This window comes from Mustela lutreola, chromosome 10 (assembly GCF_030435805.1).
Source record: "Mustela lutreola isolate mMusLut2 chromosome 10, mMusLut2.pri, whole genome shotgun sequence".
Classification (NCBI taxonomy): Eukaryota; Metazoa; Chordata; class Mammalia; order Carnivora; family Mustelidae; genus Mustela; species Mustela lutreola.
Window position 1 is genome coordinate 50,290,122 of NC_081299.1, and position 26,610 is coordinate 50,316,731.

Consider the following 26,610-nt stretch of genomic DNA (forward strand, 5'->3'; position numbering starts at 1 on the left):
GAGGCAGGCTTAGGCAAAGCTAGAACTCTGAAGCCATGATATGAATTAGAGTGACTCGGAGGAATGTAGGCACCTGTGGACAAGAGGGAAGGGTACACAGGGATGAGGCACGGGCCCCTGAGACTTCCTATAGTCGTACCCCCTGAGCATTACAATTACTTACATCCTCTCTTCGGGTTCTGTTGCATTACCAACTGATTAGATCCAGATTCCAGATTTTCTAGACAAGATAAAAAGTGGTAGTACTGAGTTTACTGAAAGTTTGTTCCTGACTTAGAAATGGGAAGAGTTTAGGTCATACTTATAGGAAAAATTTTAGGATAATTTCTCTTTATTATTATTATTTTTAAGATTTTATTTATGTATTTGACAGAAACACAGTGAGAGAGGGAACACAGGCAGGGGGAGTAGGAGAGGGTGAGGCAGGCTTCCCACCGAGCAGGAGCCCGATGTAGGGCTCAATACCAGGAACCTGGGATCAGGACCTGAGCTGAAGGCAGACACCTAACGACTGAGCCACCCAGGCACCCCAATTTCTCTCTCTCTTAGAAATCATTTCTGATTTTCTAAAAAAGCCAGAACTCCAAAAAATCTTACAAATGTGTGGATTTAAGGAAGGCATTTGATCGCAGTTCATTATATTTGTCTACTATGCTGAAGAAAGATTGGCGGAGAATTTCTGATCAGTTACTGGGGTGTATTCTAAGGGTGATTAATGGACCTATGCCAGCGCAGGCACAGGTCTCTATTATATGTCATAGGACTCTGTGCACCACTCTGCCCTAGTCTTTTTTTCAGTAAATGGGGAAATGACATAGTAAATGGGGAAATGTCACATCAGGTAAATTTGCACATGCCACTTGGCAAAATTCCTTAGCCTGAGTTTCTTTGTGTATAAAATATGGTTGCTAGTATCTTTTCCCTCTAACTCATAGTTTGGTATGAGAATCAAATGAGGTAAACAAATGTAAATGAATTCTGAAATTTGTAAACACAGCCCCATTAAAAATGTGTTTTCTTAACATTATAAGCTCTGGGTGATGTATAGAATTGTCAGATCACTGTATTATACATCTGAACGTAATGTAACACTGTGTGTTAATATGCTGAAATTAAAATTTAAAAAAAATTAAGTGTTTTTATTTGGTTATTTGTTATTCTGTGGAATTATTTTTTTTAAATAAGTGAAATGTTGTAGGAGTGCCTGCAGTTAGGTTGATATGGAAAAATGTGTAGTGAGATTAGAGTATAGTCATTAAGGGGGTTCTTTTGATAAAATATTTTTATTGCTAAAATGTCAGTTTTTCCATGAGGCCATATGTAAAATTCTAACTCTCTTCCACTGAGCAGTCCCTCGCCCCCTTCCTTGCTTCATTTTTTACCATACTACTTGTCATCATCTGACATATTAAACATTTTATTTATCTAGTTTAATATAAATGAGAGTTCTGGCTGGAAGGTTCTGCCCGTAGTAGATGCGCGTAACTATTTCTTGAAGGAATGAAGGATGAAAAATAGCATCCTGTATTCACTACTGCCTGGGTTTGCTCTTTAGGCATGATGATTCCAAATGATGTCCCGGGTCCTGGCTTGCTTGTTGAACTCCCAGATGTGGCTCAAAGAAGGGAGCAAGAAGATTTGTCTTTATACCAACTCCCCAGGACCCAGGTTGTGTCCAAGGCCTCGGCATACACAGCACCATCGTCTTCCAAATATACCGCTGATGCATGGTATGTTATCATTTATCTTTGTTTTCACATGATAGTTTTCTTTTTGCTCTTATTTTAAAAAAAAAAAAGCATGATGAGGATGGAACATTTGAAAAATACAGAACATATGAATAAAATTGAACATTAGACAATTATTATGAAATATCATATACTTAACATCGAAGCATTTAAACAAGTTTGTATTCTTACAGTTGTGTGAAAAACGGATTACACAGAATATTTGCTTAGAAAATAAGAGTTTAATTAAGAGTTTATTTTAACAATGTAAGCAAGACATATAGACAAATTAAGGATGGAATGGATTCGAGAAAGAGAGAGTTTGGTGGAATTGGTGACTGATAACATGTCAGGGCAAGAGGACATAGTTGAGGATGACTTGTGTTTCTGGACCAGGACAATAAATGCATTGTGGCACCATTAATTCTTTCATAGGAGCAAAGGAGGCACCTTAAGTGTCCATTGATAAATGAATGGATAAAGAAGATGTTGGGACACCTTGGTGGTTAGTCAGTTAAACGTCTGCCTTCAGTTCAGATCGTGATCTCAGGGATCTGGGATTAAGCCCCATGTCAGACACTCTGCTCAGCAGGGAGTTTTGCTTCTTTTCATTCTGTGTTCTTTCTCGCTTGCTTGTTCTTAAATAAGCAAAATCGTAAAAAAAAAAAAAAAAAAAAAGTATATATGCAATGGAATCTTAGTGATAAAAAAGAATGAAATATTGCCATTCTCAACAGCATAGATAGACATAGAGAGTATTACGCTAAATGAGATAGTTCGGACAGTGAAAGACAAATACCATATGATTTCACTTACATGTGGAATCTAAAAAACAAAATACACGAATAGATGAACAAACAGAAATTGTCTCAAACAGAACAAACTGGTAGATGCCAGCAGGGAGGGGGAAGAAAGATGGGCAAAATGGGTGAAGGGGATTAAGAGGCAGAAACTTCCAGTTATAAAATAAGTTATAGGGATAAGTACAACCTAAGGAATATAGTTAATAATATGATAATTTTTAGGGTGACAGATGGTAGCTACATTTTTCTCAGTGAGCTTTTCGCAATGTATAGAACTGCAGAATCACTATGTTGTACACTTGAAACAAATGTAACATCATCTGTTGTACTCAGATTTTTAAAAAAGTTTATAGAAGCGTGAACAGGTTAGAAGGGAAAATGAATTTAGTTTGAGACATGTTGTGGGTTAAGTGGAATCAATTAGATGTGTGATTCTGGGGATTAATGTTGAGATCTATCCTGATGTGGATAATTGGGAGCAAGATCAAGTGTAGGTGAAACTGCCAGATTTGAGTAGTCATCCAGGGCAAGCTCAGATAATAAAAAGAGCCTAGGGCCACAACTGCGGTCCTGCAAAGCAGCGGTATGGCAGGTATGAAGAGAGGAAGAAAGTAGTGATGTGGAATGAACAAAACACTGGAAGCAATAGATGAACCTAGAGATAGGCATAGAAACTGAGGTGGAGGATATTTTGTTTTTTAAGATTTACTTATTTTAAAGAGAGAAAGTGTGTGCTGGCAAGAAGGGGGCAGAGGGAGAGAAAGAGAAAAAGTCCTCAAGCAGACTCCCTGATGAGTGCTGATCCCATTGTGGGGCTCCATCCCACAGCCCTGAGATCATGACCTAGGCTGAAATCAGGAGTCAGATGCTCTAACCAGCTGAGCCACCTGGGCTCCCCCGTGGAGGAGAACATTTTAACAGAAGGTCATCATAGACCCTCATGATGTGCTTCAGAGAGATCAGAGTGGATAAAACAGAAATGTTTGGTCGGGGTTTAGCCACATGGATGCCCTTGGTAAGCACAGAACAGTTTTAGTGAAGTAGAATTAGAGAATAGTGTGTTGAGAATTGAACAGATCTGAAGTTGGGCACGGTTATTCCAGGAAGACTAGCATTTTCATAATCCTGGCCATGAAAAGAGACAGATATAATGCATGTTACTACGTAGCTAGAGGGTATTACTAGACTGAGGTAAGGAGGAGTTATACATATAGAACTACATATGTATCGTGTGTGTGTGTGTGTGTGTGTGTATGTGTGTGTGTGTGTGTTTCTTTGTGTCTTTCTGGGAAAGATCCAGGAAGGAATATGTCAGTGCTAGAAAGGGGTGATTAAACATGGTCCCTAGTGAGGGTTAAGGGAGAGAAGGACATTGCACACCTAGAGAGATAGAGCTTTGGTGGTTTGATGGGAGGAAGTTTACCTCCTCCACAGAGAGAGGTGCCAGGAATGAAAAGGAAAGTACATATAGAAGTGCTATTTGTGTCCGTAGGCAGGAACCCCAAGAGATTTTTATTTATTTATTTATTTTTAAGATTTTATTTATTTATTTGACAGACAGAGATCACAAGAAGGCAGAGAGGCAGGCAGAGAGAGAGAGAGGAAGGGAAACAGGCTCCCTGCTGAGCAGAGAGCCTGATGCGGGGCTCCATCCCAGGACCCTGAGACCATGACCTGAGCCAAAGGCAGAGGCTTAACCCACTGAGCCACCCAGATGTTCCAAGAGATTTTTTATTTTATATTTTTTGTCATTTAGGTAAAGGTTATCTTAAAACAATGATGAGATAGAAGTAATGTGGGATTAAAAGGAGAGGTATCAGAGTAGGGATTCACTTTTGAAACAAGGGTAGGGCCTAATGGCTTAGTGTAGGGAAGGAAGTTTAGAAAAATCTTGCCCCTCCCTTTTTTCCAACTACCCAGAGCAAGACAATGAGCATCACTCACTGACTTGAGCAGCATTTGTGGCAGAGAATCAAAAGCTGTAGAGAGAACAGAAGAGGTTGGGAGAACATTTGGTGAAGAGGTCAGGGTATTGAGTTGTTTCTTGACCATTCAAGGAGATTCCATGGATTGTGATGGGTAGTTTGGCTGGAGGGTCTTGAGGGATGGGTATGGCAATACAAGGAGAAACTAAAGCAGCAGGGAAGGGAATTGGAGACATTGTCTAAGCATAACAGGGATGAGAGATAGGATAGATTTATTGACTTCATGTTTCTATTAAGACTTTAGTCCAAGAATGGTTTTATGTTGATACATGAAGCATCTTAGAATAATAGTGTTTCTCGGTTCAGCAACTTCGTGACCTTTGCCTATAGTTGTAGACAGAAACTTTCTATCACAAAAAGTTGGTCTCTGGGTTTCAGCATAGCTCCTCTCTGAGTGGAAGGGAATGACTCAGATCAGCTCAACTACTTGGAGGAATCCAGTGTCTTTTTATTCAGCAGAACTGGACCAGTGTGTCAAGGGGGAGGCGCTGACAGGTCCTGTGTCCTGGTGTAAGTGATGGCACCAGCTCCGGGGGACACGCATAGCCTTAAATAGGCAGTGGGTTTGTTCTTTAGGAGAAATGCCTGGAGATGGCAGTACTGGAAGGCTTACGAATATAATTTTATGACTTTTTAAAAATTAAAAAAATTTTAAAGTAATCTCCACACCTAGTGTGGGTCTTGAACTCATAGTCCCCAAACCAAGAGTCATATGCTCCACCAACTGAGCCAGTCAGGTAGGTGCCCCTACTTTTATGACTTTTTATCTGGTCAAATTACTTTCCAAATGAAACATCTTTATTTTTTAAAGTTCCCTTGGGCTTGGTGTTAATAATTGAATCTGGTCAAAGAATTCAGAAATGGGACTACTTCTTTAAATGTGTAGAACTGTGACTGCAGAATTGGACAATATCTAAACAAATTTCTAAGACCACCCCTCCTTTCTTATGCAGAAGACCAAATGGTACATCCATTGTGTCTTACTCAATTCTTCCAGCTTCCGAGAGGGAGGAGGTACTTGACTCCTATCCTATTGGTACTTTTTCTCTTAATGTAACTGTGGCAGGCTGATTTCTTACGCAGGCACAGGTATACAAGAGGTTTGAACTAACTTTTGAGAGGGATCCGTCTTGCAGTTGAATGTTGTTTTTTGGGCTTGTTGTCATAGATTCAGGGGATATTGAAATTTCAGCAGGTTCTAGAAGAGTTCCTGTGAGTCTTATTTCCCCTTTCCGTCTTTCAAGATGTGCCCCATGGAGTTAGGTTCATTGGAGAATATTTATTCTCTGGACTTTCCCGAGTAAGCATAGATTCTTTCAGAAGACAGTCTTTCAGATCAGGGTATCCTGAAGGGCTGAATGATATTTTAGACTTTCTGCTTTGCATTCATTTTTGTGTAGGACCCAGCAAAGTTGTTTATGCGCACTGTACTTCTGCATCACGCTAACACCAACTTCTTTGGAGGCCTGTTTTTTAGTTTGTTTTTAATCAGTTTAAAGGGACAATGCAGCGGATAATGTGTCTTACTATGGATCAGAATATTTATTCCATTTATTAACTAAAAACAAAACAAAAACAGTTCACCTATTTCTCGAATTTGACCCCCTGCCTCTTGCAACCACCAGTGTTTTCTCCATATCTATGAGCTTGGTTTTTTGGTTACTATTTGTCTTAGATTCCACATGTAAGAGAGATCATGTGGTATTTGTCTTTCTCTGTCTGATTTTTTTCACATAGCATAATACCCTCAAGTTCCATCTGTGTTGTCTCAAATGGCAAGATTTCATTGTTTTTATGGCTGTGTGTGATAATAATATCGCGTGTGTGTGTACACCATGATTTCTTTATTCATCTATCAATGGATTGTTTCATTATCTTGACTGTCATAAATAATGCTGCAGTGAACATGGGGGTGCAGATATCTTGTATATTAGTGTTTTCTTTTCTTTTTTTTTTTTTTTCAGTTAAATACCCAGAAGTGATATTGCTGAATCATACAGTAATTGTATTTTAAAATTTTTGAAGAACCTCTATACTTTTTTCCAGTTTTCCTTTCCATTAACATTGTACAAGAGTTCCCTTTTCTCCATACCTTCGCCAACCAATATTTGTTCTTTCTTGTTTTTTGTTTTGTTTTGTTTTTGATAGTAGCCATTGTAACCGTGGGAAGCGATACCTCATTATGATTTTGATTTGCTCTTATGCACTTCTCTGCTGATTCATGATATTAAGCATATTTTCATGTACCTGTTGGTCATCTGTATGTCTTCTTTGAAAAAAATGTCTATTCAGACAAACCATGAGAGACTCTGGACTCTGAGGATTACAGAAGGGAGGGGGGTGAGGGGATGTGGTGACTGGGTGGTGGGTATGAAGGAAGGCACGTGATGTGATGAGCACTGGGTGTTACACACAACTAATGAATCGTAGAACACTACATCAAAAACTACTGATGTACTGTATGTTGACTAACGGAACATAATAATAACTTAAAAAAAGAAAAAATGTCTACTCAGATCTTCTGCCCAGTTTTTAATTGGATTGTTTGTTTTTTGGTATTGAGTTTTATGAATTCTTTGTATATTGTGGATTTTAGTCCCTTATCAGATAGATGATTTGCAGTTATTTTATCCTATTCAGTAGGTTGGCATTTCATTTTGTATATGGCTTTCTTTACTGTGCAGAAGAAGCTGTTTAGTTGGTGTAGTCCCATTTGTTGACTTTTGCTTTTGTGGCCTTTGTTTCTGGTGTAGGATTAAAAAAATAATTACTAAGACCTATGTCAAGGAGTTCACCACCTATGCTTTCTTTTAGGAATTTTATGTTTTCAGGTTTTAGATTCAAGTCTTTCATCCATTTTGAATTAATTTTTGTGTATGCTGTAAGATAGTGGTGCAATTTCATTTTTTTGTATGTGGCTGTCCAGTTTTCCTTACACCGTTTATCAAAGATACCATCCTTTCCCCGCCTTTGTTGTAAACTAATGAGTGATCTATGTTTGGGTTTATTTCTGGGCTCTCTATTCCATTGATCTGTGTGTCTCTATTTTGCCAATGCCATACTGTCTTAATTACTATAGCTTTGTAATACAGTTTGAAATCTGGAAGTATGTTTCCTCCAGCTTTGTTCTTTCTCAAGATTGCTTTGGTTCTTCTGGATCTTTGTAGTTTCATACAAATATTTGTTCTGTTTATGTGAAAAATATCATTGAAAGAGTTGCATGAATCTGTATATTACTTAGGGTAATACAGATATTTTTATGGTAATAATTTTTCCAGTCCATGAGCATGGAATAGCTTTCCATTTGTTCTTTCATTAATATCCTGTCGTTTTCAACATGCAAATCTTTCATCTTCTTGGTTATTTTTAGTTATCTTATTCTTTTTGAAGGAATTGTAAATGGGATTGTTTTTTCTTAATTTCTCTTTTTGATACTTGGTATCGGCATAAAAACACAACAGATATTTGCATGTTGATTTTGTATACTACTTTGCTGAATTTGTTTATTCTAATAGTTTTTTCTGTGTAATAAATATCATGTCTTCTATATGTAATAAATATCATATATCTAATAAATATCTGCAAATAGTGAATTTTACTTCCTTTCCAATTTGGATGCCTTTAGTTTCTTTTTCTGGTTTAATTGCTCTGGCTAGGATTTCCAGTACTCTGTTGAATAAAAATATTAAGAGTGGACATCCTTGTCTTATTCTTGATCTTAAAGGAAAAGTGTTCACCTTTTCACTGTTGAGTCTGAGCTTAGCTATGGGCTTGTCATATATGGCATTTATTATGTTGCAGTACATTCCCTCTATACCTGCTTTGTTTAGAGTTTTTATTATAAATATATGTTGAATTTTGTCAAATGCTTTTTTCCACATCTACTGAGGTGATCTTTTGACTTTTATCCTTCATTTTGTTAACATGGTGTATCACATCGATTTGTGAAATGGTCAACCATACTTGTATCCCTGGAATCGGTCTCACTGGATCATGGTGTATGATCCTTTCAATGTATTATTGAATTTGGTTTGCTAATATTTTGTTGAGGATTTTTGCATCTGTGTTCATTGGGGTCTTGGTCTATAATTTTCTTTTTTTGTGGTGTTTTTGTCTGGTTTTGGTATCAAGGTGATGCTATTCTCATAAAATATGTTTTGAAGAATTCACCTCCTTCTATTTTTTGGATGATTTTGAGAAGAATTGGTATTAAATTGTCTTTGACTATTTGGCAGAATTCACCAGTAAAGCCATCTAGTTCTGGACTTTTATTTATTGGGAGGTTTTCAATTACTGATTCAGTCTCCTTGCTAGTAGTTGGTCTATTCAGATTTTCTAGTTTACCTGATTCAGTCTTGAAAGATTTTATGTTTCTAGTAATTTATCTGTTTCTTCTAAGCCGTCCAATTTGTTGGCATATAATTCTTCATAGTTGTCTTTTATAATTCTTTATATTTCTGTGGAATCAGTTGTAACATCTCTTTCATTTCTGATTTTATTTTGAGTCCTCTCTCTTTTTTCCTTGCTAAGTCTAGCTAAAGGTTTGCCAATATCGTTTATTTTTCAGAGAATCAGCTTATGATTTCATTGATCTTTTCTACTGTCATCTTATTATGTCATGTTATGTTATGTTACATTATGTTACGTTACATTAGGTTAGGTTAGGTTACATTACGTTACGTTACATTGCATTATGTTGTGTTTTCCAAAGTGAGAGAGCGCACAAGCAGGGGGAGCAGTAGGCAGATGTAGAAGGAGAGGGAAAAGCATGTTCCTCTCTGAGCAGAGAGTTTAATGTGGGGCTCGATCCCAGATCCTGGGATCATGACCTGAGCTGAAAGCAGAGGCTTAACCAGCTGAGCCACCCAGGCACCCCTCTACTGTCATGTTAGTCTCTATTTCATTTATTTCTGCTATACTCTTTATTATTTTCTTCCTTCTACAAGTTTTGGGCTTTATGGGTTTTTCTAGTTCCTTGCTGTGTAAAGTTGTGTTGTTTGAGACTTGTTTCTTAAGGTAGGCATTTATTACCATGAGCTTTCCTCTTAAATTGCTTTTGCTGCATCATATAAAGTTTGGTATATTTTATTTACATTTTTGCTTATCTCAAGATTTTTTAAAATTTCTATTTGCATTTCTTCTTTGACCCATTGGTTGTTCAGTAGCATTTTGTTTAAATGCCACATATTTGTGAACTTTTTAGTATTTTTCTTGTAATTATTTTCTTGTTTTATACCATTGCAGCTAGAAGAGATGCTTTGTTTAATTTCAGTCATCTTAAATTGATTAAGACTTATTTTGTGGCCTAATATATGATCTGTCTTAGAAAATATTCCATGTGCACCTGAAGAATAGATAATCTCTTACTTTTGGATGGTGTAGTCTATATGTCTGTTAAATCCATCTGGTCTAACATGTCATTTAAGGCTGATATTTCCTTACTAATTTTCTGTCTAGGTAATCTATCCATTGATATAAGTGGGGAATTAAAGTACCCTACTATTATTGTATTGTACTATTTCTCCCTTTAGGTCTGTTAATATTTCCTTATTAATATTTAAGTATTCCTATGGACTGATTCCTTTATCATGATCTAATACCCTTCTTTGTCTGTTATTCTTTGTTTTAAAGTTTATGTTGTTTGATATAAGTATGGCTGCTCCAGCTCTCTTTTGGTTTTCATTTGCATGGAATATCTTTTCCCATCCTTTCACTTTCAGTCTATGTGTGCCCTTTTATCTGAAGTGAGTCTCTTGTAGGCAGCATGTAGATGGATCTTGTTTTTTAATACATTCAACCGCTCTGTGTCTTTGGTTATAGATTTTAGTCCATTTATATTAAAAGTAATTATTGACATATGTTTTTATTGCCATTTTGCTAATTGTTCTCTGTTTTTGTAGTTGAGCTTTTCTCTGTTCCTTTCTTCTCTGACTTTCTTGCTGTGTTGTTTGATGACTTTCTTCAGTGGTGTGCTTATGTTCTTTTATCTTTTGTGTATTTGCTATTGGTTTTCGTTTGTGGTTACCATGAGACTTATGTATAACAACTTACATCTATAATAGTCTACTTTAAGTTGATGATACCTTACATTTGATCCCATTCTAAAGCTCAACAGTTTTACTCACCACCCCATACCATGTTTTGGTTTTGATGTCACATTTCACATCTTTTTATCTTGTGTATCCCTTAACTAATTATTGTAATCATGGTTATTTTCACTGTTTTTTTTTTTTTTTAACCCTTACACTAGCTTTTAAAATAATCCAAGACCTTTACTATGTATTTACTTCTCCAGTGACATTTCTTCTCTCACATGTGTTCTCTTTACTAATTAGCATCTTTCTTTTCAGCTTAAAGAACCTTTCTTGTAAGGCCATTTTAGTGGTGATGTACTAATTTAACTTTTGTTTGCCTGAAAAATTCTTTATCTCTCCTTCAATTCTGAATCATAATTTTGCCATTTAGCGTATTTTTGATTTGACATTTTTTTTCTTTTAGCACTTTGAATATATCTTGCCATTTCCTTGTGACCTATAATGTTTGTGCTCAGATATCTGCTGATATTTTTTTTTAAGATTTTTTTAAGGTTTATTTATTTATTCATTTATTCATCTTTCCTGTCTTTAAGATTTGGCATTTTTAAAAAGATTTTATTTATTTATTTGACACAGAGAGAGAAAGAACACAAGTAGGCAGAGAGGCAGGCAGAGAGAGAGGTGAAGCCAGCTCCCTGCCAAGCAGAGATCCCGATGCAGGGCTCGATCTTAGGACCCTGAGATCATGACCTTAGCCAAAGGCAGAGGCTTAACCGACTGAGCCACCCAGTTGCCCCTCACTTTTGGCATTTTAATTCTAATGTGTCTTGGTGTGAATCTCTTTGGCTTCATCTTGTTTGGAACGCTGGGTTTACTGGAGCAGAATGACTGTTTCATTCCCCAAGTTAGGGAAGTTTTAGCCATTATTTCCTAATAAGATTTCTGCTTTTTCTGTCTCTCTTCTTCTGGGAGCCCTATAAAAAGTCAGTGTTAACTTGTTTGATGTCTTATAAATCCCTTTAGCTATTTTCACTTTTTTAAATTCATTTTTCCTTTTGCTTCTTTGATTGGGTGAGATCTTTGTCTTTGAGTTGCCTGATTTGATTCATCTAGTCATCTATTGAAGTCCTCTAGTGTATTTTTCAGTTCAGTTATTGCATTTGTCAGCTCTGTGACTTCTGTTTGGTACTTTCTCATATTTTCCATGTCTTTGTTGAAGTTTTAACTGTTTTCATCCATTCTTTTTTTTTTTTTCAAATTCATTGATCATCTTTATATCCATAACTTTGGACTCTTTATCAGATAAATTGCTTATCTCCATTTCATTAAGGTATTCTTCTGAGGTTATTTCTTGTTCTTTCATTTGGAACATTCCTCTCTTTCTTCATGTTGCTTGACTTTCTGTGCTGGTTTTTACACAGTTGATGAAACTGCCACCTCTCCCATTCTCAAAGAATGGCCTCATGTAGATGAAAATTTTCATTCAGCCCTTGCCGCAGCTCTTGTGTCCCAAATCTCTGTGCTTGTCTGAGCAGCCTATTGTATTTTTCCTTTCTTTTTTTCTTTTTTCAAAAGATTTCATTTATTTATTGACAGAGAAAGAGAGAGGGGTAGTGAGAGAGGGAACACAAGCAGGGGGAGTGAGAGAGGCAAAAGCAGGCTTCCTGCTGAGGAGGGAGCCCATGTGATACAGGGCTTGATCCCCCTCGATCCCAGCATCCTGGGGTAATGACCTGAGCTGAAGGCAGATGCTTATGACTGAGCCAACCAGGCGCTCCAGTGTATTGTATTTTTAATGGCTCCTGGTAGTTGAGGAAGTACCAATACCTGTCAGTGTCCAGAAAGGGGAGATTCAGGTTGATTGAAAGCCAGACCCTCAGGCAGTAGCTTTAGAAGCATGCAAATATGTATAACCCTGAGGGGCCACATGTGTAAGCCCCACTGGCCACGAGACAGGAAATCTAGAGGTGTGCATTGGGTGGCAATCACAAAACTTGGGACTCCAGAGGAGGGTATAGTAAGTTCCTTGTGAGGAGATAGCAGTGAGCTAGAGCAAAGCAGGAGAATGCCAGGTGGTGTTCACAGCCCACGCTCCTTCTGAGCAGCACAGTAGGTTGCCAAATGTGTGCCACACCTAAAATCTGCCCCTCTGTCTGAAGCTCCAGAATAAGCAAAGTGACCTTTTTCACAGGAAGGCAGGGGTATGTGCCACAGTCTGCTGTCTTTGAATTGCCCTGGTGGTCACAGCCTGCCAAAAATCTTCAGATTGCCATAGTTCTGTGGGATCCAGGAATGCAAGACCCTTCATTCACCAGAGCCAGGCAGTCATGGGCTGTACCCTGGGTGTCAGCTGCAAAAACTGGGTACCAGACTCATGGAAAGCTCTCCTCCAGGAGCCAGTGGCACTCCTGGAGTGTGGCAGAGGGTGAGCCCAATGAGAGCACTTGCCCTTCCGAGGTCTCTGGAAAGGATCAGTGAGCCTCAAGATGCACGCTTATTTAGAACCCTATCTCTCAGGCCACAGCCCTAGTGATTAATAGGCTCTTTCATGAAAAGACCAAGCTCCTGGGTCTGTTGCCTCTTGCTCTGCTCCAGGGGTGGTAGCTGCTTGAAGAATTCTTTGTCCATTGGTTACACTTTAGTGGGACTCATGAGTGTAAGACTCATTGGCCCCAAGAATCAGGCAGTGGAGAGGTGTCCCCTCTACAGCAGTCACAAATATTGGGGCACCAGATTAGGGGTATGAGCTCCTTTTGGGTGAAACTGATTTTTACAATCCTGTGTGACCAGGAACATGAGCTCCTCTGGCTTCTAGAGTCAGGTGATCGAGAGAACTGGTAGTAAGAGGTCAGATGCTCCTTGGAAGTGGAGATCTCTGGGAAGGGGCCTCTGGGCAAGCGGGGTGTGGTAACTCTGGAGGAAATCCAAGTGATTTTTTTCCAGGTATCCTTCTTTCCTTTTTTTTTTTTTTTTTTGGTTAAGATTTTTATTTATTTATTTGTCAGAGAGAGAGCATACACAAGCAGAGGAAGAAGCAGACTCCCCACTGAGCGGGGAGCCTAATGCAGGACTAGATCCCAGGACCCTGGGGTCATGAGTTGAGCTAAAGGTAGCCACTTAACTGACTGAGTCACTCAGGTGTCTCTCCTTCTTCCTTATAAGTCAGCATGAGGTTCTGTCTTCAGAATCTACCTCTCTTCAGTCTTTTTTCTAACTTATCTCCATCATCAGCCTCTGCCAAAAGACATAAATGGGTGCCCATAATGGGGAATATGCACATTTCTCAGGATAATAGCAGATCTGTAGTATAGATATATGAGAGGTACTGTTCAAATATTTCATGTTATCTGTAGCTACATGACCCTGAGAAGGTTTCCCTGGTGTCTGTATTTCCTCACTTACAGAGTGGGTGTTATTTGAGTTAAGGAAGTGTGCATGTCAAGAACTTCATATAATGCCTTGAGCAGTGCTTAATGAAAGGTTGGCAATGATACTAGATGACAGGGATAGACTTATGGGCTCAGAGGTTTCTAGGACCGTGTTCTTTGTTGCTGAGTTTATTAAAACGTGGAAGGAGGTTGTAGTTCGTGTGTGTGTGTGTGTGTGTGTAATGAATAGGATCAACTCATAGTAAAGAAAATAAGGTGCCAGAGTGTAAAGCCTGGGAGGATGAATTTGAGATGAAAGACTTGTATTTAAAATAGAAAAAAATCATGATATAGGCATAGTAGTATGCAAATGAAAATAAATATATAGGTATACTAGTATGCAAATGAAAATAAACATTTTGTTATGAATAAGACAGGTGAACTAGGAGGTAGGTTGTCATAGTTGGGGAAAGGATTAAATGAGTTAATGTTAAATTTTGAGTCCGAATATAGTGCCTGGCATTTAATGCCTTTGAAGGCAGTGGTGGGTATTTAATAGATGCACCTTTGAGGTAAACTGCCAAATATTATGTGTAGATTCAGAACGTTAGTAGGAGACTGAGGATTAGGGGAGAATAAATATGTACATTTGAGCAAAGATTACCCTGGAATGTTTGAGTTGATTTCTAGTATAATGCTGTTGGAGCTGTTGCCTACTCTGCAGGCAAAGACAAATGTGAAAAATTAGGACAAGAGATACATAGAGCATTACATTAATGTGTTTGAAAATATAAGTAGGTCTTTATTTACTAATTCATGCTCTACAGAAGGCAAAATGAGAAGTAAATGTGATGTAAGAAAGCAACTTACCCATTATGGCTTGAGTTTTTTTTTCCTTTCCTTTTTCTTTAAAGATTTTATTTATTAATTTGACAGAGAGACATCAAGAGAAGGAATACAAGCAGGGGGAGTGGGAGAGGGAGAAGCAGGCTTCCCTCTGAGCTGGGAGCCTGGCACTGGGCTGGATCCCAGGACCTTGGGATCATGACCTGAGCTGAAGACAGACGCTAACAACTGAGCCACCCAGGTGCCCCTTGAGTTTTTGTTTCTTAACAAAACTCTTAAACACAATTTTACATATTTATATAAAATGCACACATTTTAAGGAACACATTTTTAAGTGTTTAATTTTTATAAACTCCTGTTATCCACAGCCTGATTAAGATATTATGTTCATCATTCCTTTGGCAGTATCCTGCTCCGGGCGTCTACTAATATGACTTCTAACACCATAAAGTATTTATCCTGTTCTAGAACTCATGCAAATGTTACCATATAGTAGGTACTTTTCTGTGTCTGACTTCTTTCCTTCAGCACAGTCTGTGTCCTTCTAAACTTTAATGTAAGGGAATGCCTAATTATGTATACTGGTGTTGGACAACACTAGTCCCTGTTGTCCCTATTCCCTGTGGTGTGTCCTGCAAAATTACTGTATAGGATCTGTATTTAAAAAGAAAAAAGATGGGGCACCTGGGTGGCTTAGTTGTTCAGCGTCTACCTTCAGCTCAGGTCATGATATTGGGGTCTGGGATAGAGCCCTGCATCGGGCTCCCCTGCTCAGTGGGAAGCCTGCCTTCCCTTCTACCAATCCCCCTGCTCATGTTACCTCTTGCTGTTTCTCTGTCAAATAAATAAATAAAATCTCTTTTAAAAATTAAAAATTTTTTTTTTAAATGAGGAAAAAGAAATCTAGAGATAGTTTAGTCACAACCAAAACTCATACTGCTTGCATCATTTAGAAAAATGCTGAGTTTACTTGAGTCTCATTTTGGCTCAGTACTTAGTATTTAGAAATTTTATATGAAAAAAGGTATATTGGAAAGAAGAGGTCTGATTCATCCCATTTTTTTTATGATGCTGAAAATTTGATGTGCAAAGATATGTATCATGATCAAATCTTACATTAATACCCATTTGTTCATTAATGGGGTGGTCCACCTTTCCTCCCAGTTATGTAAAAAATGGTAACTTCGGGGGCACCTGGGTGGCTTAGGTGGTTGGAGCCTCTGCCTTCTGCTCGGGTCATGATCACAGAGTCCTGGGATCGAGCCCCACGTCGAGCTCTCTGCTTAGTGGGGAGCTTGCTTCCCTGCCGCTCCCCACCCCTGCCTGCCTCTCTGCCTACTTGTGATTTCTGTCTGTCAAATAAATAAAATCATTTTTAAAAAATGGTAACTTTGGCACTGTTTCTATTGGGTGGTTAATTCTCTGGGGGAAAATTGGTTTTAACACTCTGGATAACAGGGGCGCCTGGGTGGCTCAGTGGGTTTAAGCCTCTGCCTTCCACTCAGGTCGTGATATCAGGGTCCTGGGATCCAACCCTGCATTGGGCTTGCTGCTCAGTGGGGAGCCTGCTTCCCCCTCTCTCTCTGCCTGCCTCTCTGCCTACTTGTGATCTCTCTCACTCTGTCAAATAAATAAATAAAATCTTTAAAAAAATATATGCATACCCAGCATTTCATCGAGGCATTTATTACGTTCTAGGAATTTAAAAAAAAAAAAAAAAAACCAAACCAAAACAATAAAAAACCCTCTGGATAACAGTGTGAGAAGTAAATTTATTTTAACATGAGATTCTAACTGATTGAACTATCGACCATATTTAATCAGTGTAAATTATAAAATTTAGGTCTGAAATCCTTTGCTAAAGTTTTAAATATGTTTGTGTAAATTTAGATCTTACTGTGTGCAGTAAAAATACTTTACTTTCTCAGTTAAATTTTGAGTTAAAATGTTGCATTCATACCCAACTTTTCTATCAACATGGACTGAACTGGAGGAAATTATGCTGAATGAAGTGAGTCAAGCAGAGAGAGTCCATTATCATATGGTTTCACTTACTTGTGGAGCATAAGGAATAACATGGAGGACATTAGGAGAAGGAAAGGAAAAGTGAATTGGGGGAAATTGGAGGAGGAGACGAACCATGAGAGACTGTGGACTCAGAGACAAACTGAGGGTTTTGGAGAATAGGGTGTGGGGGCTTGGGTGAGCCTTGTGGTGGGTATTAAGGAGGACACATGTTACATGGAGCACTGGATATGGTGCATAAACAATGAATGTTGGAACACTGAAAAAATAAAGTAAAATGTAAAAAATAAGTAATTTCAAAAAATCAAAAATAACTAAATAAATAAATAGTTGCATTCATGCATGTAAGGTGACCACATTAGTTTGTATAGTTGCTCATCTCCTAGGATGGTATTTCCCAAACAAATCACACTATCTGGATAAACTTTTGAAAGATATTTTTGTTTGTTTGTTTGTTTTTTATTTTTATTTTTATTTTCTTTGTTTGTTTTATTGTTGTTGTTTAAAGATTCTGTTTTTAAGTAATCTCCACAACCAACATGGGGCTTGAACTCGCAGCCCTGAGATCAAAATTCTCTTGCTACACTGTCTAAGCCAGCCAGGTACCCCTAAGCTTTTGCAAGTTTTCTCTCTCTCTAGGTATGAAATAATCTGAATAAAATACGGGTAAACTTCCTAAAGAAATATAGTATGCTTTGAAAAAATCAGGGAGTTTCTTCCAACAGAATAATCCTTTTGTTACAATATCAAAACTAAAATTTCGCATCTTCTAGACAGTATTTTCTTTCTCCCTTTAGTTGTATGTGAAAGCCAGCTGTTCTGAAAATTTTTGATTTTCCTTTTTAAAAAAAGATTTTATTTATTTATTTGACAGATAGAGATCACAGATAGACAGAGAGGCAGGCGGGGGTAGGGGGACCAGGCTCCCTGTTGAGCTGAGCACCTGATATGGGGCTCCATCCCAGGACCCGGAGATCATGACCTGAGCCGGAGGCAGAAGCTTAACTCACTGAGCCACCCAGGCGCCCTGATTTTCCTTTTTTTAAATGGAGAAACTAACAGTCCATACTAATGTTAAAACATGGTTTCCATTTTATTTTAGGTTTCTAAAAATTGAATAATAGTAGCATACATGTTCAGTAGTAAAAATAGCTATGTGGGTTTTTTTTTTTTTTTTCTTAATGCCTCTTCTGAACTATTTTACTCACACTTTTGATGCCAAATGTGTGATTTTTTTTCCCCCTCTGCCCAACTACTGATTCTCTGGACAGTAACTAGTATCTTAAAATTCGATTCCATTCTGACACTAGCTACTCAAGAGTTAGTGCTGATCGCACAGGCTAAGGGCTTAGTGCCACAAGACTGTCCTGACTTCAGATGCCCGTCATAAGTCCCATGTTGCCAGCAGTACTTCTGACCAATCAGCTACGAATTGGGAGTTCCCATGATCCCTTTCTCAGGTTTGATGATTTGCTAGATGGCTCACAGAACTTAGGAAAGTGCTTTACTTCCTCTTACTGGTTTATTATGAAAGATACAACTGAGAAATAGCCAAATGGAGGAGATGCATAGGGCAAGGTATGGAGGGGAGGGGGCTGTGGAGGAGGCACAGAGCTTCCATGCCTTTCCTGAGTGCAGCCCCCTCCCAGCCAGTACATCAATACCTTGATGTATATGACAACCTGAAAGTTGTCATCAACAACTTTGTTGTTGAGCCCTGTGATAGGGGTTTTTATGGAAGTTCCATTACATGAGCATGATTGATTTCGCCATTGGCCATTGGTGATTGAACTCCATCTCTAGCTCCTCTCTTCTTCCCAGGGGAGGGTGGGACTAACGGTGCTACCTAATCATACAGTTGTTTTTCTGGCCACCGGACCCCATCCTGAGGCTAAGTATGGTCTCACCAAATGTTACCTTATTAGCATAATAAACTCAAGTATGGTTGAAAAGGGTTTGTTAAAAATAACAAAAGATGATCCTATCACCCCTGTCACTTGAGAAATTTAAGGGTTTTAGAAGCTCAGTATCTGGAACCAGGGACAGAAACCCAATGTTTACTTCTTATTGTCACACCTACTATGATTTGAGATATAGGACAGTAGAAAATGGAAAGGAGGAGGGTTTCAGTGTTGGTTTGATTTTCAGGTTTTTAATTATAGACTTCAATTAATACTTATTTAAAGGGGAATTCTAAAATATAGCAGAGTGGGCTGCCTGGGTGGTTCAGTCGATTAAGCGGCTGCTTCTTGGTTTTGTGGGATTGAGCCCCACACGCTCAGTGTGGAGTATGCTTGAGGGTTCTCTCCCCCTCTCTTTCTACCCCACCTTGGACTCGTGTGTGCTCTCTTTCTCTTTAAAATTTAAAAAAAAAAAATCTAAAAATAAAAATAAAAAAATATAACAGTATGAAGATATTCCCTGCAGTAATGTCCATATTCCAAAAAACAGGATATAATGTCAGTGTATCATATTCGAGACAGCAGATAAATTACGTCAATAGCATGGGCTATTAAGATGCTCTTAATTAAAAAATGATTATAATACTTGGGGAAAATTTTGATACAAATTCAAATAAAATTATAAAGGAAATGAACATTAAGCCTCAGTTAAATGCCAGTCATATATCATTTAATCCTTACTATTACACAGGGTTAATCAAATACGAAAGTTTCTGCTATTAACAACCATCCAAGAAACACATATGCACATGTGCAAAGAATAACGTAATGTGATGAAATGAAAACTTTGCTTAAGTTGGTAGAACCATGGGTATCATTTAGGGATTGCATTCCGCTACTTATAAACAAACACCCACTTAATGTCACTTAACCAAACAGGGCCTTAATTTTTTTCTTGGAAAAACCCCTGAAGAAGGTGATCTGTCAGGGTCTTAAACACCTTCTTCCTTTCTGCTCTGCTGCTCTTAATGTATTGCTTTAGTCATTGTCTCTTCATGATTTTAAAATGGATCCTTCACCACCAGTGGCCTCTCTGCCTTCTTGGCAAGAAGAAAGAAAGGAAAGGTCCTACAAAAGGCTCCTCTCCATTTAATGAGTTTTTCTGGAAATCTCTAGGGACTTTTACTTTGATTTCAGAACGGTAGCTCCCAGTTACCATTAGCTGACAGGAAGTTCAGAAAATCTATTTCTTTAAAGCTGGGCATAGTGCCACCTACAATAAAAGAGAGATTATGTTGGTGAGGAGGGAAGGAGAGGACATCAGATAAGTAAATTGGCAAGTATCAGCCAAGCTCTTTTTCCTTGAATATTGTGATGTTCTTAATTATAAAAAATACCCTGGGGGCGCCTGGGTGGCTCAGTGGGTTAAGCCGCTGCCTTCAGCTCAGGTCATGATCCCAGGGTCCTAGGATGGAGCCCTGCATCGGGCTCTCTGCTCAGCCAGGAGCCTGCTTCCTCCTCTCTCTCTGCCTGCTTGTGATCTCTCTCTGTCAAACAAATAAATAAAATCTTAAAAAAAAAAAAAAAACCCTGGCTGAGGCAAGAAAACCATATGGTAGTGGGTGAGATGTTAATGACCCTAATGATCCCAACTCCTTTTTTTTTTTTTTTTTAAAGATTTTATTTATTTATTTGAGAGAGAAAAAGAGAGCAAGCACGAGGGGCAGAAGGAGAGAGGGAGAAACAGACTCTCTACACGGGTCTTGTCCAACACAGGGCTTGATCCTAGGACCCTGACTAACATCATGACCCGAGCCGAAGGCCGATGCTTAACTGACTGAGCCACCTAGGAGCCCCATGATCCCAGTTTCTTAACTGATTTTTAGATTGTCTAGATCGGTTCAGCCATAAACCATTGTATCCTAGAAAGTCTGTATGTAGAAGCAAGTAGGTGGAGTTTTGTTACTTTTTATGGAACTTGTTTGAGAGTTCAGAGAAAAATGCAGCATAGAAACTGAGTGTTGCAACAAAGATCGGATACTGTGAAGAGGTTGTATAGGAGCCTTCTGTGAGTCTCAGTTCCTCATGTGAAAAGTATAGTAGATGACCTGCAGTACTTCTAGGTCATGAAGTTTATTTAAGCATAAAACACATTAAAAGTTATTTGGTTGGTTTGTCAGAGAGAAGGGTCTGGGTCTGGGTCTGGGATGGGAGGTGGTGTTTCCCCAGTCTGCAAACAGTATCCCGAGTGGCCAAGCTGCTGTGGCAAGGTGGAGGGTGTTTGTGAAGTGAAATGGAATAGGTATTGCCTGCATTTTTGTGTGGAGTAATACAGTTTACACTATCAGACCTATCATGTCATGTGGTGGTCCAGAGTCACACACCCATTTCATGGTGCAGGTTAGACTGGTGCTTAGGACTCCTGACTCCTCCTCCAGATAAAGTATGATAATGTATTTATGCTGTGTGATAGCATTACCATTGTAGCTTTTCTGTAATTCAACATTTTATGTTGTGATTGCCACACTATAACTTGCTGCGTGAAAGTGTGGTGGTAGCTGGGAGGATCGAATGAGATCTAATGTACGTCAGTCTGTCTGCAAACTGCGGAGTGATGGATAATGACACAAAGCATTCATGATACAAAGGACAAGGGAATTATTTAGGGCCAAGGTGACATCTAGAAAGAGGGATTGTGCTTACCAGCTGTTGAGCCATTTCAGCTACTGATGTTGGTTTATGCTGGAGTGTTCTCTTTGCTCAACCAGTACCAAGTTTTAAGGAATATGTTTCCTAATATTTATATATTGATAGAGAAATAAATGTGAAATTGTTCAAAGCAAACACAGATTTTTAGAAAATAGCATCTGGAGTATCACCAATAAAAGTGTTGATAATAGTTATGATTTTCTGGTGGTAGGGGATATTTATTGAGTTGAACATTAAAGCAGTGTTCCAGTTGATGTATGTATTTTATTGATGTAAATATTTTAAAAGCTTAAAAATCGAGACCTATTTAACTACATATAGATTGTTTAATTTCAAAAACTTTGTAGAAACCTTTAATACAACACCGTGTTTTACAAGTTCTGTGTGTATTTTTTCCTTTCTCTCCCCTCAGTGAGTTACCTGAGAGAGAAGAAGGTGAAGGAGAAGAAACGCCAAACTTTAGCCACTGGGGTCCACCAAGGATGTATGTTGATGACGATACTGGTTTTCTCAGTAGGAGAACACAATCAAGTTGTTGCTCTGTAATTTTATAGTGTCATTGGGACATGCACTGATGGAGAAATTGCCATCATTCACATGGAGGCTGGCCTGAATTTTAGTTTCATTTTGTCTCATGTAAAGATTTTCAGCGGAGCAAAATGACTATAATCTACATTACATGGAAAGTTTTTTTTGTTGTTGTTGTTGTTGTTTTTTAAAGATTTTATTTACATATTTGACAGAGAGACTCTGATCACAAGTAGGCAGAGAGGCAGGCAGAGAAAGAAAGGAGGAAGCAGGCTCCCTGCTGTGCAGATAGCCCTTTGCAGGACTCGATCTGGAACCCTGAGATCATGACCTGAGCCGAAAGCAGAGGCTTAAATTAAACCACTGATCCACCCAGGGGCCCCTACATGGAGAGTTTTTATCATACTTTTTCAGAAAAAGTAATTGACAAATGTCCATGTATGATAGTAACCATCACTATTGCATCACTGCCTTAAAATGCAATAAAACGTCTTCCTTTTTTTTTTTTTTTTTTTTTTTTTTAAATACACAGCAACCGTAGTTGAGGCTTCTGGTGTGTACTCATTTATCTCTAGCCTCCTCCTCTTGTGTCCGCGCAAGTCTGTGCCTTGCTGGAGCTAACAGAATAGGAAAGTCTTCGTCTAGCTGTTCTTCCTATTCTTCATGTGTTACTAATCCCACAGGACCCACATGATCTTTTCTCCTCTTGCATTTCCAAGTTTTGTCTTAAAGACTCATAGGAGCTGTTTTCTGAACTACTTTTTTTTAAATTTCAGTTAATCATTGGCCACATCTGTGCCATTTGAGCAAAATTCATAACCATTTGAAGGGCAAGTTTTATTCCATACTTTATTTTTAAATTTTTTATTTTTTATAAACATATATTTTTTATATACATTTATTCTGGGTAGAAGAATAAATGAAACAAGATGGGATTGGGAGGGAGACAAACCATAAGTGACTCTTAATCTCACAAAACAAACTGAGGGTTGCCGAGGGGAGGGGGTTGGGGAGAAGGGGGTGGGATTATGGACATTGGGGAGGGTATGTGATTTGGTGAGTGCTGTGAAGTGTGTAAACCTGGTGATTCACAGACCTGGGGATAAAAATATATGTATATAAAACATACTTTATTTTTAAAAGTGATGTGGAGATAGGAGGAAAAAGAGAATCTGCCATCTTTCAGAGCAAAATCTGTCCCTAGCTTCAAGAACCACAGGTGAAACCTGCTGACTGGAAAAAGCCGCTTGGGCAGCAAGACTTTTGGTGATAAATTTATTTTATTGCGAAAGTTTGTGCTTTTTGCCAAAATGATACATGCGACTTTTTTTTTTTTTTTCTCCCCATCCATTTGTTATTTCCTTCATCCGTTCTTTGCTGATGTTATGGATATGGATTAAAAGAACTAATTACAGAAAATAGATAGATAGATAGATAGATAGATGGGAACATTAAGGCCTAGCCAAATCTCCGAATATTAAGAGGTGTATTTATTGTTTTAGAAATCTTTTTCCAAATTCATACTTTCATATGTGCCATGAATTATTGATAATATCCTATAATTTTGGAATTGGCTACAGTTTTGATAACATTTGTAAAAATATATTCATAGAAAATATGAGTCACAGGGATATGGTCCAAATCGAACACTTACAGTGATAGTCCAGCAAATTATATTAGATTACTCATAAGTGAATTTATTTTCTTTTTACAGTGTTGAGATATTTCGAGAACCCAATGTGTCTCTTGGTATTAGTATTGTTGGTGGACAAACTGTTATAAAACGCCTGAAGAATGGAGAGGAACTGAAAGGTATATTTATCAAACAAGTTTTAGAAGACAGTCCAGCGGGAAAAACAAATGCTCTTAAAACAGGAGATAAAATACTCGAGGTAAATGCTGTTAAAAATCTGTTTGTCTTTGAAACCTACTCTAAGACAGTGATCATTTAACCAGAGTCCTTCCTTCATTTTTCGGGGTCTATGTGGATATAATTGGTGTATTTGCTTCTGGTGCCCTAGTTTGTATGTTGTTCGTATAACTTTATGAGATTCTAAAGTTGGGGTGGCAGCATACATCATATACAAAGGATCAGCTGACCAAAAGTTTAATAGAATGAGGCTGCCTGTGAGCCTTGTGCTTCTCCCACAGCATTTAAGAAATGCTAATTTTTTTCCATCATTTAAAAAATATCTCATATTCTTCTTTTAAACTGAGGTATAGTTGACACGCGATGTTACATTAACTTGCAGTCATACTAGGTATACAGCATAGTGATTCGACAATTCAGTATGTTACCCAGTGCCCCAGGGCTCCCAGTGCTCGCTGCAAGTGTGGTTAGCGTCTGTTACCATCAACATTGTTAAAATATTACTAACTACATTCTCTATAACAAGCTGTACATTTACAACGATGTGTCAGTAGGATAGCCATGCTCATCCTCCCAGACTCCATTGGAGGAAGGGGTGAATCCATTGCTCACGTGTGGTAGGCCTTGCAGAGCAGAGTTTAGGGCACATCAAGGCACTGACAATGTTGAAGTCTGAGTCTCCTGCATTTCTTGGCACTGGCTTTATTGGATGACATCGTATTAAATATCTTCAGCCCCAGAATCTGTGGGTTCTTGATACGTGCTTTATGACACTAAGCTTCAGCTGTGGTGTTTTAGTTCTGGTAGAAAGAAAAGAGCTCTGGAGGTCACAGGTTGAAATCTTGATTGTCCTGTTTATTTTGTGTCTGTTCTTGGACATATTATTAGACCCACCTTATTCTCAGTTTCGAAATAGAATGGAAATGAGAATTTAAAAACCCAGAGCATCACTCTGAGAATTAAAGCAAAGAACTGTGTAAAAGTTCTCTATATACAGATACTAGGTTATATTCGTGTTTTTGAAATCAAAAAGATTTCAGACACACGGGGATATTGCAATGAAGAAAATGAACAAAATTCCTACTCTTAGGGGATTTCCGTGGTAGTGGGAAAGATAGATAATATGTAAGTAGTTTGTGGAGTGCTGGATTATAGCAGATAGCAGAAAGATGAGGAAGGAAGGGCGGTGGAGGTGGTGATGACAACTGATAGATTGGTTATGGAAGGGAGAGTGAGCAAGAGAGTGGGGAGAGAAAAAGTTTAAGAGCTAATGTGAAGCCACCTCTCAGAGGACTTGGAAGGTTGCCTTCTCTGAACACAGTGAGAGTCCATTAGAGAATTACAAGTGCATACATATTTTAAACGGATTACTCTGGCTTCTGGGGCAGGTGCGGTTTCCTTTATTTAGAATTTGCATGGCACATTGTTTTTTTCATCCCTTCACTTTCACCCTTATGATTTTGTTTTAGGTGTATGTTTTGTAAGCAGCCTATAACTGAATTTTGCTCTATTTAAATCTACCTTGATAATCTTCATCTAATAAATAAGTGAAACTGATTCTTTTTTTTATTACTGATATATTTGAACTTAATTTTTAAATATACATTTTGTGTTTTCTTTGGTCTTTTTCTTCTCCTTAACTTTCTATTGTGAAACAGAATCATAGGAAATTGTAAGGAAATGCGTAAGGAAGTCCCAGGTACACTTACCTCCCTCAGCCTCTACCAGTGTTAATGTGTGACACAGCTGTAGTACAATAACAAAACTGAAATACTGATATTGGCACAATTCACAGAACTTATTTCGATTTCACCAGTAATACATGAGCTCATGTATAACTGTGTATGTTTTTGTAGCTCTCCACCATTTCATCCCCTGTGTAGCCTTGCATAACCACCCCACAGTCAAAGAAACGCCACTAGATCACCACAAGATTCCCCTGTGTCCTCCCCTGCAGCCTCTTCCCATAACATACCCAACTTCTGGCAACCCCCATACCCAACTTCTGGCAACCACTAACCTGTTTCTCCATGGCTGTAATTATGTTATCACATAACACAGTTGTCACATAAGTAGAATTATATATTCTGCATCTTTTTGAGATTGGTCTTTTTAACTCAGCATAATCTCACTGAAGTTCATTTAATTTGTTGTATCCATCAATAGTTCATTCCCTTTTATTGTGACTGAATAATATTCCATGGTGTGGAAGAGGTACTAGAGTTTAACCTTTCGCTCACTGGAAGACAATAGGTTGGGGTACCTGGGTAATGGCTATTGGTTTGGCTCAGGTCATGATCTCAGGGTTTAAGGTCACCCTACATTGGGCTCCACACTCAGCAGGGAGTCTGCTTGGGACTTTCTCTTTCCTGTGCCTCTGTCCCTCCACTGTGTGCACCAGCTCTCTCTGTCTCAAATAAATCAATCTCTATCTATAAATAAATAATCCTGTGCCCCTGTCTCCCCACTGCATCCGCTTGCATGCGCTCTCTCTCTCTCATAAATAAATCTTAAATCTACATAAATAAGGTGTAATATTTAATATAACATATATTTAAGAAAGATACCTGGGTCGTTTCCAGCTCTTGGCTATTATGACTAAAACTTCTATAACTTCTGTGAACATTGGTATACAAGTTCTTAAGTGAAGATAAGCCTTCATTTGGTCTGAAGTAAATGCCGCAAAATGCAATTACTGGTTGTATGGTAAGTCCATTTTTAGTTTTGAAGGAAACTATTTTCCAGAGTGGCTGTATTATTTTACATTCCCACAGCAACATGTGAGTGATCCGGTTTCTCCACATTCTGACCAA

The 26,610-nt window shown here is 38.3% G+C and overlaps 1 protein-coding gene across 10 annotated transcripts in view; it reads left to right on the plus strand.

Annotated features, from left to right (window-relative positions):
- PATJ (PATJ crumbs cell polarity complex component) overlaps positions 1-26,610 on the plus strand; it is a 377,446-nt gene that overhangs the window by 124,876 nt on the left and 225,960 nt on the right. For all 10 annotated transcript variants that reach the window (XM_059135624.1, XM_059135619.1, XM_059135627.1 and 7 more), the window contains 3 exons: positions 1,556-1,730; positions 21,812-21,883; positions 23,642-23,819. In XM_059135624.1, coding sequence (XP_058991607.1) covers positions 1,556-1,730; positions 21,812-21,883; positions 23,642-23,819 — 425 coding nt within the window. The remainder of the gene's footprint in view (positions 1-1,555; positions 1,731-21,811; positions 21,884-23,641; positions 23,820-26,610) is intronic.